This window comes from Wyeomyia smithii, chromosome 2, assembly GCF_029784165.1.
Source record: "Wyeomyia smithii strain HCP4-BCI-WySm-NY-G18 chromosome 2, ASM2978416v1, whole genome shotgun sequence".
NCBI lineage: Eukaryota > Metazoa > Arthropoda > Insecta > Diptera > Culicidae > Wyeomyia > Wyeomyia smithii.
Window position 1 is genome coordinate 13,557,608 of NC_073695.1, and position 16,015 is coordinate 13,573,622.

Below are 16,015 nucleotides of genomic sequence, written 5' to 3' on the forward strand. Positions count from 1 at the left end.
TTTAGTTAAGTTTATTTCACTTTGAGTTTTCACCACTTCTGCATTAAAATCGAAGTCTTTTGTCATAAATTCTATATTTCATAAAGTTTTATAAAGTTCTCAAATAATCATTCCTTCACTTTGACAGTACACGCATCAAAGAGGACAATTTTGCCTTAAATTTGGAATATTTTGTAGTGCTGTTGGAACGTACTTATACGACATGACATTTGTGAAACGTCAAAAAATTATTCAACATATGCTAATACGCAACCCGCATAATCAATAACCATAAAACGTGTCTAACAACGTATCGTTAAACCATATGGATGTTTTATGGTTTTTGATTATGCGGGAGTCAATCTTTGAAAACAAAGTACTTTAACAAAGCATTTGAGTCCGACAAAAAACTTCTAATTGACTGAAAAACGATTAGTTTCAGGTTGCTCCCCGTAGCAAGCTTTTAACTAGGGTTTGCAATCCCGGGAACGATTTCCCAGGAAATATCCTTCCCCCGATTCCCGGATCCCGGGAACAGAAATATTGATTCCCGGGATTCGCGCGAGTATCGCGAAAATTTCTGTAAGATTCATTATAGAATAGGTTTGCTACCGCTCAAGTAAACAGTAAATATTTACTATAGTGTAAAAATATTTTGCCCAAAAAATCCGTACCGAATATAGCAAATATTTTCCGCGTCCAATGCCTGTCTAACACTCAGTTTTCTCTTCTACAAACTGAAAGAATTGGACACCAGTTTTCAATTAAGTGTAGCAAAAGCTGTAATCGGTGATTCGAAAGTATTCTAAAATTCGGACATCAGCGGTGCTTCAGCAGATTTTAGCAAAGTTTTACAGAAGGAAATAACATTTTTGAGCTTACCGGAAAATTATCAGCGGATCTGAAGCGATTGTTTAACGACATGAAGACCCTTAATTCTCCTCTTCTGCAAATATGCATTTCAAACAATTTTTTGTTACCTTTTAGTGATGAACTTCATTTAAAATCTCATTTTGCTAAAAAAAATTGTCCGTTCCCGTTTCCCGGGAATTCCCGGGAAATGCGATTTTTCATTCCCGTTTCCCGGGAAATCGATTCCCGGGAATATTGAAAACCCTACTTTTGACTAAGATATTAGCCTAACAAGCCATTCGAATTCAGGTTTGAGGATCATTTTCAGTATTTATCATTATACTATTTTTTTCACACGAAATAACTTAATGATTTATTCATGATTTTATTCAAATCTTGTTTTCTTTCAATAACAAGCAGTAACGTCCATTTCAATTTTCCATCCCTGCTATTACATAGCGAACCATCGAGCTACCCCCTTGCGTGAAGCAACACGGTATGTAACCCCCCAAGTATGATGACAGTTCTACAAGGTATGCTACATTTTTGTCTATCCACGCACACAAACAAATCTCGTTATGAAAAATTTCGCGTTTGGAAATTTCTCGTTTCATGTTGTTTTATATCTGATTTTTTTGGTTGGAGAGTGAATCTCCAGTTGAAACACACTAGAAATTTATATTAATTTAGATTTAGTGTGAAAAATTGTGACAATATGTCGAAATAAATTATATAAAAATACTATATTTCTAATAGTTGGAGCATAATCTTAGTCATTGTCATAGCTCATGACTTTTGTTACTGTATGAAACATAAGCGACTCTATTTAGAAGCGCTATTAGAGTACAAGAAAAAAACGAAAAGTGCAAAAAGGTTACAGGCAAATTGATGAAAAACAGCATATTTTACCTAAACCGCAGCATGTTTATGTTTCAACATCATTTCTATAACTTTCCAGGAAAGTATGTTTTATAAGTTTAGTTTAAAATGCAAAATCATTTCAAATTTCATACAAAATTGGAAAAAGTTCATAACGATCACTAATACTAATGCATCGACGTGAATAGCATACCTTGTAGAACTGTCATCATACTTGGATGTAACCCCTATGAAATTCTTATACTGATGGTGGGTAAACAAAAGCAAATCATTCCGCCGCGCAGCACTGCTGTCAACTCAGTGATCAAAAACACGAAGCAAAGGCGAAAACGAAAGAACATACGCAGAAAGGAGTGAAAGAAAGTCAAGATGGTGTTTGCAAAGTTCAGTATAATTTTTCTAGTTGCGTTTAACTATGTGGAAGGTAATGCCCGTTTTTCGACTTAAATGAATAATTTAGTGCAGTTGCAATAGAGAATGAGTGAAATCAATTGAGTGGAGAAGTTTTTTCTGGCTGAAAAGTGCGATTAAAATTCCCATTTGGTGTATCACCACCTTCGCACTTCTCTGACTTCAATCTCTTATCCGTTCGTTCTGGCGATGAAAGATGCATTTTCCGTACGGAGCGTACGAAGAACCTAATGCTACCGCTAATCTATCGAAAAGCAATTATTTCGAATTTCACGGAATCATTATTGTGGCTGTATGTGTAGTTCCAAGTGATCACAATTTCAGTGCAGACAGGAACAAGTGCAGCAGCAACGAATGCGATATCGAATCGAAAGGGGAAATAATGCAAAGAACCGTCTAAGCGAAAAGCGAACACAGATGATCTTATGCTCTTGTAGTGAAACGATTCTTTTTTTTTTGTTCGTTTCTCGATCATTACCATTCCTAGCTGTTCGCGCTGTTCATTTCGTTCCTTGCATCCAGACATGACTCCACAAAGTCGCGACAGAGTGGAATCGCTGCGTACGGAGCGAGTTGAAAGCGCAGACGACGATCGAGCGTTTGGGAACGTTTTTATGATTTCTATGCTTGTTCGGTGAATGACGATCGCGTTTTGGGACGTGATTTTTGCGTAGTAATTCTATATTGTTTACATTGGGGATAGGATAAAGAGCGGTGAAGTAATACAATATTTTTACACTATTTTGTTGTAGGTGACATGCACGGGAAACTGCTGGATGAGACAGAAGAGACCATGGACCTAGAGGTGTACCATCCGAATCGTGATCTTCCAATACAAAACTCAATTGTGTCCCATCAAAGGTAAGACAATGTCGCTTCAAAGTTATGAATGAAACTGGTTAAAAGTGGAGCGACGAGAGAACGAACAAAACTGATAAGCCAATTGATAACGAGGGCTGGGTTCTGGAGGCGCCGAAAAAAAAACAGTACAACCTCTTCGAGGTTGTACTTAGTTTGACAATCGATAATATCTAGCGAAGTTCCTTCTCTCGTCTAGACGAGCGATGACTTGTCTATCGCAATCGTTGTGATAATTCCGCGATTCTCCGCGAGCTTTGAAACACCCACCCATTACTAACCTATTGCGTTGCATCGTTTTGCTATTACCTTTTAACGCGTACTGCATTATTGGAATGCACAAATATGTCACGGCTGGGGGTGAAACATAATGGTATCGGTTGTTTAACGTTCAATTCCTAACCATCACATGATCGCATCGTATACAGGAGACATTCGAAATCGAAGAGACGTATGAAACGAAGGTAACGTTTACTGTCGTGAAAGCACATTTCTGTATTAGATCAAATTTTATCCTTGTTGATATTTTTTCTTCTGAATCAGTTTGCCTTATATGCGTGATTTTATTGGTTCACTTTTCGTTGAATCTATTTTTTTATCATATAATATTTTTCGTTTAATTATCAAGAATCTTTGAAAAATGAAATTTTTAATTTATTCCTGTTTTTAATTGAAGCCTAAGCGTTGGCTCTTGATGTAATTAAAGAATGGGTATTATAATCAAAGATATCATATCGATATTCTCAACCTAACCAGATTCCTTTCTGGATGTGGATCGTAGTATGTTCTCACGTCTTTAAATATTCATATAAGAAATAGTTTTTCTCTAAAAAATAGGCTGGCTCGCCTTTAAAAAATGAGTGATGGTAAAGTTATCCATTAGTAATGTGCCGAAACTTGTATGTGGTAGGAATTTAAAAAAAAAGCTTCGAAACCCTGGAATAACCGGTTTATTTGATTTTTACTGATAAATGCATAAGGATCCAATTTTGCTTCTTGTGTATTTGGAAATTATTTTTTAATTCATTATCTCTATTTTTTACTCACTTATTCTAACGCTTTTGTGGTAGTTTCTAGCTGTACATTCGATAGTCATACATTTTGTGGCACAAACAAATTTTCCAATTTACGCGCTAAATCTCTTTACGAAATGTTTTTCTTCAATCATTTATTTGCTTGTACTAAAGGCCAGTTTGGTGTAAATGTTTAAATAGAATATGATGCCGATCGGAGGAAGTAACCGTCCGTTCCACCATCCGATAGTAAAATTATTTATTTTAACTGAAAGCAGACTCGGGAACTCTGCTGCTACCGCTGCCGCTATCAATACCAGGGATGACAGTTCCTTTTTTTCAAATACGGTGATTGATGAAAATAAACCAAGGAATTCAGAAAAAACATCATTTTCAGCTGCGTAGTAGCAAGTTTACAGAGTCCGCTTTGCAGAGTGGCGAAAACCTGGAAAATTAGGGAATGACAGGAAATTTATTCATTATTTTTTCATCAGAAAATATCAGGGAAAACTGAAAAATTTTCAACCGAGGAGCGATTCTTTTCTGGACTGCTCTTCAGCACCAAAACAAATTTATTCAGCATAAAAGGCATATGCGTTACTGTTTCATATCCGATCGAGTACATTTTTTACTGGGATTTCAGAGCTGCGTTCATTTACGTTACACTATTTGGGGCCGAATGCTGAATAATATCAGAGAAAATAATGTTATATTTTAGGGAAAATCATGAAATTTAAATATGGAAACTTCGTCAATCGAATGGTCGTGGATTCTTATCTTAGTAGAAACAGGCCATTCGATGTCAGAAGGAACTTAAGCACGGGTTTTCTCTCAGACTCCCCAACCGCTTTCCCTTCTTTTAAACTGAATTCTATAATCAACTTCCTCTTGACAAAAAAGTCCTTATAAATAAAACTAGCCAGAACGACGCCCAACGAAACTTCTCCAGGGAATCGTAAGTGCGAAATTTAGTAGGAGAAACGAAGCTCGGTATGGTAGAACAGTAAGCGTATAAAAGGAAGGGTGAAAAACCATTACACACAGGCACGGATAAATAATAAACTTGTCACTTTTCAGTAGATATTGCTAAGAATAGGAGTGCGACACCCGGACATATCCCAACAAACAATTTTGTTGGATAACGGCTTGTTAAACTATAGTTCAACCGAAATCCACTGAATAATAGCTTATTAAGAGCAAGCCCACCAGTGGGTAAATTGAAGTTTCTAAAGCTAGTTTGGCAACTCCCACCATAACGCGGCAACCGCACCGAGCGTTGCTATGTTGGTTTGGGAAATAACAATCCTCACCTCGGGTAGTAGCGAGTTATCAAATTTGGCAACGCGATAGCAACGAGCCGAATCGTTGCTATTTGATGAAATGTCAAACTGTTGTTTTTTTTTGTGCTCGATAGTGAATGTTCGTAATAATATTACGAAGATGATGAGTGTTTCGAATGCGGACTCAATTGGTCGGCCTCGTAAGTCGAGGCGTTTTATCTCGCTTGTTAAACACGTCGTAGGACGCAAGTATCGGCGTAAACTACTACTCAATTTTAGTTCCGATTGAGATGAAATTTTGCATGTATTCAATAAACCTGGAAGGTTTAAGCAAATCTGCTAGGGAGTATTACCACCTATTCTCCCGTTTCGTTCGGTCGTTCGGTTCCTCCGTATGGCGGTCAATATTTAGTTATTTACTAGGCTGAGAGCCGCCCCGAATCTTTCCAAAAACCCTTTTCTTAATCGCGTATAAGGAAATTTGTTCTGCGAAATCACTTTCTTCATCACTAGAATCAACCAAAAACTCGAAAACAATTCTCGCGTTCTATATTTAAGTTTTTTTTTGGCAGCAAATTTTTAAATAATCATAGCAAACTGTGGGAACCGAGACAGCATGAAATACAAAATATAACTAATGACAGTTCGCCAGCTTTCAGTAGAATAGCCGTTCAAGCCAACGTTGCGGGACGTGCTCAATTTTACGAAATTACTTTAAATAAACATATAAAGATGAAAAAATCCATGTACGCACAAGTAAAAAAACCAGCAAAAGAATTATGTTATCGATAACTTGGAAAAACGGAAACAAAGTTAAAACAAAGTTGCGGGAAATGGAGGAAACATTTTATGAAGTAGTTAGAAAGAACGTAGATCATTCCGAAAACGATTGACTGAAGGATAAGTTGGTTATTACTAGATACGCAAAAAATATGCGAAATACATCACAAACAAACATTTTGCCAACGCTGGCTAGTGACGGTCTTCAGAAATTGGCAACTGCCGGTGTGAAAAAGAAATAGTGGAATTGGCAATCCCCATTAGCAACGACCGGTTCGAAAATCGGTTGCTATCCAAAATAGCAACGGCCAGCGTTGTGAAAATAGCAACTCAAATGGCAACTCACCGGTGCGCTTGCTCTAAGCTGTAAATCAACAAAATTGCTTGTTGGGATCTCACAATAGATCAACGACCCTGATCGCAGTGAGAAAGGCCACACAGGACAAAAATAGATCTTAATATAAATATTGTTTAATTGCTCTAGATTGATTTTAATTTTTGCTTCTTCTTATTCTTTCATAGTGAAAAAATAAGAAGCAGCAAAAATAAAACCAATCTAGAATAACAAATTAGTAAATTTTTAGTTCTGAATTGTGATTTAACCTAGGCGGGCACAATTTATGCTATCAGTGACACATTTTGATATCTCCTAACGGGTCTCGAGGTACGATGGTAGCCTAATAAGCCAGTCGTCGTATATTCGAATCCCGGCTCGAGACTGTTGGTGTCAGTAGGATCGTAGCGCTAAGCTCGCAATTGTCCTGTACACTAACAGTTGGATGCGAAGTCTGTGTATAATGAATAGAAGGTCGAGTTTCGATACGGAATATAGCAACCAAAGCTTCGCTTTTTTGATACATTTTGATGCTGTTTCGTAGGGTAATTTTTTGAATGCTTAAGATTGTCTGCAATTGTCATCATTACCTCAATCATAAACAGACCATTTGCGTTGATTCGTCCTTAAAAACCGCTTGAGGCGAACGGTCACATTTAGCAATTTTTTACCAAAAAAACTGTTGCTCGAGTTTTTCGTGAGTTCCAGTTGTCCTTTAGGTTATGGACTCCACGATGAAGGAAGGTGTTAGAATTCCCCAGCTGAATGGCATAAACTACTAAAAGTGGAGCTCCAGCGTCAAGCTTTTTCGAATGCGGCGGAAGGCGACCCAAATTCCTGAAGAGGGACCGAAAGGCTAAACCTCTACTGGTAGGATTCGTTTGCGACGATTGCATGGAAATCGTTAGGGAAAAAGAGATCGCCAAAGCAATGTGGAAGGCATTGGAAAACACCTTTGCGAAAAAGTCAATAGCAAGCCAGACTCTCTTGCGTAAGCAGCCAGGTAGGCTCCAGATGAAGAACGAAACGTTAATGAGAGGTCATTCACTGATATTCGAACTGTTGGTGCGAGAGCTAAAGTTTGCAGGAGCAGAGCTGCAAGAAAATGACCTGATTTTCCAGCTTTTTTTGAAAGTTCCAGACAGTAACAGTAATGGAAAATATAGACGAAATTTAGTTTATCTTGGATATCTCGCTCAACATGTGAAAAGTGCCCATGTGCCATATGTAAACAAGCCACAATTCCACGTTTTTCAATGAATACAGGCTTAATCTACCCGTACAAATAAGATTGTTTGATTAAGAGTATCAATAAAGCTTATTGGTAAGGGCAGATTTCGCTTGTATTAATCAAAAAACGAGAAAATTAGGCATGTTCACATATGGCACATGGGCCCTTTTCACATGTTTGGCGAGTTATAGTCAAAGAATGGTTGCGTAAGGAATCTGAGCGCGAGTACGAAGCTGGCAATGACCCAGCGGGAGAAAAAACTGCAAGCTGACTGGACCAGGGTCGTGAATACTGTTCGAACGAGCAACGAGAGCATTATAAAACTACGTACTGAATCCTGCGGCGCTCCCTTCGCTTAAGAGACGGGACGACGGCGAGGATTCGCTCACGAGGCGAAGCGCACGGAAGCGTCAGCTCCCAGGTAAGCTTCAGATTTTTCCACTGATTACAGAGCAACCGCTGCTGGTGATATTACCTATTCATCAGGACCTCCATGTACGTACGACGACGATATTGAGTCCTGGCTAAAGTCAGTAAAGGCTGAGCTGGTCTCTGAAAGTCAACAAAGTGTGGTTATTTGTAAATCATCCGAAATTATCCAAACCACTGAAGACCAATAAGTATTTCGTGTAAAGAAAGATGAACATGGAAATGCAGTCAAATGTAAGGCAAGACTGGTTATCAAGGGATTTCTTCAAGAACCTGGGATGAGCTACCAAGAGGCAGACGCGCAGAATGCTGGGAGAGGAAAATCCCACCTGGGCATCAGCTGAGCGAATGATTTTTGCATTGCTTTGTCATGAACCCAAACGAAAAAGAATACCGTCAAGACCTCAAATGGAAAGTAGTTCCGGATGAACTGAGAAGCCAGCTATTGTTTAGCAGGCGGTACTTTACAGAGCGCCCCACAGTTTTGACCAAATGTTAACCTTTCATGTGCCAGTGAGCCATGTAGAAAATCGCCGCTTGGTACTTCTTACACAATCTAAGGAATTTTGGAAAAGTTTTAAGTTATTAGTTTATAACATGTATTTAGTACCAACATGATTTCTAAGTTTCAACAAACCATTCGGTGATGATAAGTAATAAGCTTATAAGGCTGACGTCCCGGTTAGTAAACATTCAGCTTCGCTCTTAAACTGTTCTTTGCCGACCTTTTTTGGCTGGTTGTTCCTCATGTGTTTTTTTTTTTTAGAGTTGTAATTATTTGTTTATTCGAAGCTTTCAGTTTTTATATCTTGACGTTAACACCGAATCAAAATTTCAATGAAAACACCAATAACCTGTTGACTCCTTTTTCGACCAGATATAAATGCTACAGCTGTGAGCCACCCGACTGTGCCGACACGACAACACACGCACACCTCTGCCAGAATGCGATCCAGTGCTGGAAGTCCCGAATCCGTGACCAGTTCGGTAACGAGAGCGTCTCCCGCGGTTGTACGACGGCCCACGAGCAGCTACCACTGTACTGCAATCAAAATTTAATGAACAGCAATGGCCCGAAGAAACGACACACCTCCGGAACGTACAACATCGAGTGCTGTACTGGGGATTACTGCAACAATGGTAGCTTCCCGGCTCTGCCGCCACTCGAGTATCCGAGTAAATGTGAGTATGCAGAAACCAATTTTTTTTTGATTTAAACTAAACTGGTTTGCTTTCAGATGATGTCATGAAGCTGGAACATTCGACTATCTACTACATGAAACTGACGGCTTCATTTTTGGGTCCGATCATTGGGATGTTGGTGCTTATCACCATGGTCTGCTATTTCAGACGCAAAACACGCCAAAAGCGACTGATGGCCACCAGGAGCAAGCATGATCCCGAAACGTATTACGCTAGTGACGAGATTTTGAGGGCAACCAGCGCTGGTGACAGTACTTTACGGGTATGTCGTATAATATTTCTGTTAGAATAACAGATACTGAAATTAACACTAACGTTGATTTTCAGGAATATTTGCAACATTCAGTTACGTCCGGATCGGGTAGCGGTTTACCGCTGCTGATTCAGCGTACGCTTGCTAAGCAAGTATCCCTTAGTGAGTGTATCGGTCGGGGAAGATATGGTGAAGTTTGGCAGGGTGTTTGGCATGGGGAAAAGGTTGCGGTTAAAATTTTCTTCTCGCGTGACGAAGATTCCTGGAAGCGGGAAACCGAAATTTACAGGTAATAAGTTTATGACATGCTTTTGAATAGCTAATAAAGAAAGTGTAAATTCTAGTACCATTCTGCTGCGACATGAAAACATCCTCGGCTATATCGGATCCGATATGACCTCGCGGAACTCGTGCACTCAGCTGTGGCTTATCACACACTACTACCGGCACGGATCATTGTTCGATCATCTGAACAGAACTGCCATTAGCCACCATCAAATGGCTACCATTTGTCTCTCGATCGCCAACGGATTGGTGCATTTGCATACCGAGATCTTTGGTACTGAGGTAAGTTCTCTGTCAGAGACCCTGATTAAATGTTTGCTAAATTTGTTGCTCTTGCAGGGCAAACCCGCAATCGCTCATCGTGACCTGAAAACAAAGAACATTTTGGTGCGTAATAACGGATCCTGTGTGATAGCCGATTTTGGTCTCGCTGTAACTCACAGCCAAACGACCAACAAGATCGACATGGGAAATACGGCTCGAGTTGGCACCAAGCGGTACATGGCACCGGAGGTTCTTGATGAGAGGTTTGTTGTACGATTGTGGTTGCGTCTTGATAATTTAATCTTTATGTTGTTTTACAGCATCAACTTGGAGTGCTTCGAATCACTGCGCAAGGCTGACATTTATGCGATCGGGCTGGTGCTGTGGGAAATCTGCCGACGAACGCTCTCCAATGGAATCGCCGAGGACTACAAGGTACCGTACTATGACTGCGTTACATCCGATCCCAGCTTCGAGGAGATGCGCAAGGTTGTCTGTGTAGAGAACTACCGGCCCTCGATTCCGAACCGATGGACGTCGGATCCGGTGTGTTTGTTTTTTTCTCTGTTCTATCGAAGAGAATAATTACTGAACTTTAATCCACCTCTTTGTAGCTTCTCGACGGTATGGCCAAACTGATGCGTGAATGTTGGCATGCCAACTCGAACGTACGCCTAACGGCGCTGCGAGTCAAGAAAACGCTGCAAAAGCTAACCCGATCAGACGAGAAGATGAAGCTCAACTACGATCACGACTTCGATGGCGATTTCTGCGTTTGATGGCGGCTCCATACCACCCCCATCGTTATCACCGTGACGACCGCCAGCTTTGGTGGGCTGGCCGGTTCCATCATCGCTGCTAGAGGAGAATGTATCAGAAACAACAATATCATTTTCGTAGTAAGTTACTTCGTGTTCTGTGTACGTGTTTGTTAGTGTATGGGTGCGCGTATGCTTGGGATTGAAAGAAAAATGTATGACAACGTGTGATTGTGTGATTGTGTGTGTGTGTGTGTGTGTGAAGGTTGAAAGGAATTCCCGAAATGTATCATCCAGTGGGCAAAACATATTTGTAAATATTTATACATTTACTAGGCTAGACTTGTTGACGATAACTCTTTCTTTTGAACAAATACTTTAATTTTCGTTTGTTCTGGCGGGAAAATTTTTCATCCAATGCGACGAAAATTATTAAAAGGCAGCATTTTAGTTTCCTTTATCTTCCTTCTAGTAATCATTTGTATAGTTTTCTAGTGCAGACAATTGAAACTTTTCAACAGTCTTAATACAAAGTTCTATTATGCGTAAATTTATTTTTAGTGGAATTCTCTTAATCAAATTGAATATTAAATCTAGTTTAGTTAGTAGCTATTATAACCAACAAGAAAATCGAAATCAGAAAAGGTTCAGTATTATTAACTGAATGAAGTACGTTAGCAAAACACAAAAATCTAATTACTGTAAGTAATTTAATATTTACAAACACTTTGAAAATAGATTAAAAAGAACTTGTGGAATGCTAATTTTCTCGAACTTTTTTAGAAATAATTTTGTTCACCAAACATTACTAGTTTATTGCCTAACTTGGGTTGCGTTACTTCGTGTTTATGCTAAAACAAATCAGAATACGTTTGAGTGATGTAACAAAATTATAATGAAGTGCCATTTATGTATAAAAAAATCTATACACGCGTTAAAGTTGGGTTCAACCTATACCTTTTTAGCAGCTTCCAGTTATTTTTCCGCTCCGGTACAATCGGTAGACGTTTCATGTAAATATTTCACACCTTTTAAAATGTGTTTAGAGCAAACGTTCACATTTCCATTTGTGACTCTATTCAACATAACTTCAGTACCACTTTTCCACCCTCAAAATGGCATGTGTAGTAACGCGCGTATGAAAGTATCATTTTAAGCAAATATTTATGTGTCGATTCTTTTCCTACAATATCGCAGTGATTACAGCCGCCGATAAAAAGAAGCGGCTAATTAGCATTCGAACAAACGGAAGGAGTTTTCTGATTGAAACAATAAAGGATAGATGTATTTAGTTTATATTTAAAATTCCGACTGATGGTTGCTAAACCGGTCCGAAAGCCTGCAATAAGTCGACTAATTTATCACAATCTGGAACTCGAACTTCTTCGTCTCCATTAATGGTAATCACACACTCACTCTACAGAGCGGAATCCTCAGCTTGAATTCATCGACACCTTTCGGCGTTATCGAGTAACAATCCTTGATGCCCAGCTGTCTCAACTTTGGACAATTGGTTGTCAGAATAACAAGATGAGTATCGGTCAACGTTCCACAGTTCGCTAGAACACTCCTCTAAGGTGTGGAGCATCCTGCAGCCACCCCTGAATACCGTGCTTGATAATAACTCGCCGTAGGCTGTACGTTACCAGACTGTCCATTGCGCGCAGCAATCCAGACGGATGACAAGAGGGCTGAAAGTGAAACTATCGTTATCATCCATCCAACATTTCATGCCATGTTATATTTACCGGTCTTTCAAACCGCCTGGAATAACCCATCTCCAGATGACGAATATGTCCCACCGTTGTTGGTAAAACTCGAAACATTTCCTCCGGATTTTCAATATCCTCCAGAATTGACGATTTCAAATTTGGTGCAATATCGGCTATGAACTCCAGTAACGTCAGCGGAAATCGACTGCCTGCGATGGTCACCGAGGTTAGTGAATGTATTTGATAGAGCCAGCGGGCAGTCTCGCGAAAATAGGCTGTACCCCGAAAAGTGAGCGTCTGAAATTGATTGCAAAAGTCATTCCAAGAAAACAAATCGAAATCGATTGATCTTGCTCACTTTTAGATTCCTTAGATTGGTGACATCTTTCAGTGCATCTCCATCAAGATAGTCCAAGCTAAGCTCCAGCGTTTGGAGGGCAACACAATTGGCACAAATTGTCGTGAAAATTGGTGTTCTTATCATGAACTTTGGATGAAGAACTAGCCGCACCAAACGGAAACAACGAGTGGCGAAGAATGCTGTTCCACTCGCTACACTTTGCTGGTCATGCAACTCCATTTGATCTAGGTAAAGCGAGCACAGCTTCGGAAAGTTGATGGCACAAAATTGTACGAAAAAATCATTCTGCGGAGCAATGATCGATACTTTTTCTAACTGATTGCGGAAGCTTTCGAACACGGAAGCCACGGTCGCATCAGCGCCGGTAATCTGCAACTGTTTGATGTTCGGGCAGATGCGAAGGACAGACTGAAGTGACCAGCTGGATGACGCTGGAAATAACAAGCAGAGATTGTCAAGCGAACGAAGAATCACAGGCGGATCTGCGGAAAAAGTTTCCATCCATGGAGAAAGCGCTCCAGCGGTCACATTACAGCTCGGTAATTCTAGCAAGTTATTTCTACTACACTCGTCTATGTTGTCTCCCAGCAGAAACATTCTAACAACATTTGGTAAATTTTCTAATAAGCTAAACAATTGCACTGCATCTATCTTAGCCATCCCAGTCAGTACCACAGTTTCTAGGGCATCATTTAAGCTGAGAACTTGAGCTAGCGTATCCACTGAAGTAAAACTACTATTACTAAAGTTAATCTCAACATGACGATACCGTCTAGCATTAGTGTTTAGCACTTCAACAATCCCTGCAAACTGCTGCTCCTTTAATTTCAAACGAAGACAAAGTCTTCCCATAAACCGACCGGAGAAGGACAACGCGTTCCACAGCCGGCATACCCTCGACACAATCAGACGAGTTCGAAAATCCAAGTATTCGAAAATTTGTATTTGAATCTGCAAATGTTAGTTCATTATAGAAAATGTATAATTTAAAACCTCACAAAGTATTACCTCCTTCGGGAGTTCCGTTAATGGGAAATGATGATATTCGTCGGAAATCACCATTTTCACTGGGCTCCGGCTAGTTACATCTATTATTACACTTCACATGGGCCAAGGTCGAGAAAAGTGTACGACATCGTGTACAGTGTAGGTCAGTTCTGAGCTGCCTAATATAAACTTTACATTTTTAGTGTATACATTCTTGTAATAAATTCAGTATTGAACTGGCTCATCCATTACAACAATCAAAAAAGAGAAAGATTAAAAAAATATTCGTGAAAAATTATCTGTTAAGGAAACTTTGTTCAGTACTGTAACTAAATGACGTATAGTGTAGTATATATATATATATATATATATATATATATATATATATATATATATATATATATATATATATATATATATATATATATATATATATATATATATATATATATATATATATATATATATATATATATATATATATATATATATATATCGCTCAGCTGTGCACGCACTATGCAGCATGTTTTGTATACTAACTGCGGCGAGAGATTGTGAATAGAGATTTAAATTCTCTCTCATTCTCTTGGTGTGCTCTGTTTTCGTTCAAGAATTACAACTGCGAGTTGTAGTTATTAACTGTATTATGAATCTACCCAGCAAACCAGAAGTCGTAAAAGAATGTTAATTCTAAGTCGCTCAAATGTCAGTGCGTCTTGAACTGTCCTACAGATTAGACGTTTTTTCGGTTGCTTGTGGATTGGTCTTTGACTGCCTATAGCTTCAAAGTTTGTGTTTTGTCAGTGTGTCTTTTAAAGACTACCTGAAATTTATTTCCCATCAGTCTTTCTCAAGACTACCTACTTTTGAATTTAACATTTGTTTTAACTTTTTTCGTATCACCTGAAATGGCTGGACGGAAAAAGAAACCTCGCATCGCTGCGGGGAGGAAAAGAGAGGCATCTCTTTCTGACACTTCGAGTGTCTGTAGTGACAATCCTTTTGATATTTTGCCTGAAGTTATTAATAATGAAACTATACAAAATATAAAATCTTTGAAAAAGGAGAAAGTTCGATCAAACGATCAAACCGTTGATGAGATCAAACTTACTTTAACAGAATTACTTGGCATAGCCCCTACCCAAGTAATTCTAATGAAACTGAAATTTCCCTTGTTAATTATTTAATTCATTTTAACCGCAATGAGGTTAACAACTTAAAATTTTTTGAAAAAGCACATGCTTTGTATAATGTGCGTGTAAAGTGGGAAATTTATAGGAAGTATGGCGGAGGTGAAAAGCATATCACCCAATGCCGTACTTGCAAACGCTATGGCCATGGTTCCAAATTCTGTAACATGGACCAAAAATGTCTTAATTGTGGAGACTCTTCTCACAAAAAGGACACATGTCCTGTGAAAGAGAGTAAAAATTTTCGCTGTGCGAATTGTAACGGCAACCATATGTCAAATTTTTATCAATGCCCAGTCCGTTTAGCAATTGTTAAGGCAAGGCAAGGTGAACAAAATTCAATTTCTCAATAAAAACCAACTTCAAAACAATATTCTCCAAGCGTACCAGTGACGCATAGTTTACCTACTCCTTTGCATACCCGTTTAACTTATGCACAGGTTACAGGTAGTTCGAACATTATACGCGGTAAGCAAAACACGGTAGAAAATAATTGTACACCTATCACTCCAGCTAATATTGCTGCCGAAAATATTTTTTCTAATGTCAACTGCCTGGGGCCTATTACGGCAGGTAAACTTTTTTTTTTGCAACAGGCAATGTTCGATCTTATGAACGCCATGTTGCAGGCAAAATCAATGTTTGAAGCCATTCAAATAGGCACAAATTTTACTATTAAAATTGTTTCTGATTTAAAATTTAGCAATGATTTTAAATAAAACAATTAAAATATTAAATTGGAATGCTCGCTCATTGAAGGCCAATGAGAATGAGCTTTTTAATTTTTTAACAGTAAATAATGTGCATATTGCAATTATTACTGAAACATTTTTGAAACCTAACATAAAATTAAAATATGATCCCAATTACGTGGTTCATAGATATGATAGGATTCAGGGTTCCGGCGGTGGAGTTGCAATTGTTATTCATCGCCGAATCAAACATCGTGCTCTTCC

General features: G+C 38.8%; 1 protein-coding gene and 1 pseudogene across 4 annotated transcripts; one reads left to right on the top strand and one right to left on the bottom strand.

Annotated features, from left to right (window-relative positions):
- The first annotated feature begins 1,982 nt into the window (after positions 1–1,982).
- LOC129725709 (activin receptor type-1) lies at positions 1,983–12,114 on the top strand. Of its 4 annotated transcripts, none has more exons than XM_055681801.1 (10): positions 1,983–2,134; positions 2,874–2,982; positions 3,408–3,443; positions 8,924–9,228; positions 9,285–9,511; positions 9,577–9,791; positions 9,847–10,069; positions 10,127–10,314; positions 10,372–10,597; positions 10,666–12,114. In XM_055681801.1, the coding sequence occupies exons 1-10, from the start codon at positions 2,080–2,082 to the stop codon at positions 10,828–10,830; spliced, it is 1,749 nt and encodes a 582-aa protein (XP_055537776.1). In that variant the 5' UTR covers positions 1,983–2,079; the 3' UTR covers positions 10,831–12,114. The 4 variants fall into 4 exon arrangements, with proteins under 4 accessions (XP_055537776.1, XP_055537777.1, XP_055537779.1 ...); XM_055681804.1 differs by lacking the exon at positions 1,983–2,134 and adding an exon at positions 2,636–2,794; XM_055681802.1 differs by lacking the exon at positions 3,408–3,443.
- Positions 12,089–14,201, bottom strand: LOC129725710 (uncharacterized; annotated as a pseudogene).
- Between the last annotated feature and the right edge of the window lie 1,814 nt (positions 14,202–16,015).

Coding starts and splice junctions, on each gene's coding strand:
- LOC129725709 (XM_055681801.1), top strand. CDS start 2,080: ATGGTGTTTGCAAAGTTCAGTATAATTTTTCTAGTTGCGTTTAACTAT. Junction 9,512..9,576: donor CTGGTGACAGTACTTTACGG/GTATGTCGTATA, acceptor GTTGATTTTCAG/GAATATTTGCAACATTCAGT. Junction 10,070..10,126: donor CCGAGATCTTTGGTACTGAG/GTAAGTTCTCTG, acceptor TTGCTCTTGCAG/GGCAAACCCGCAATCGCTCA.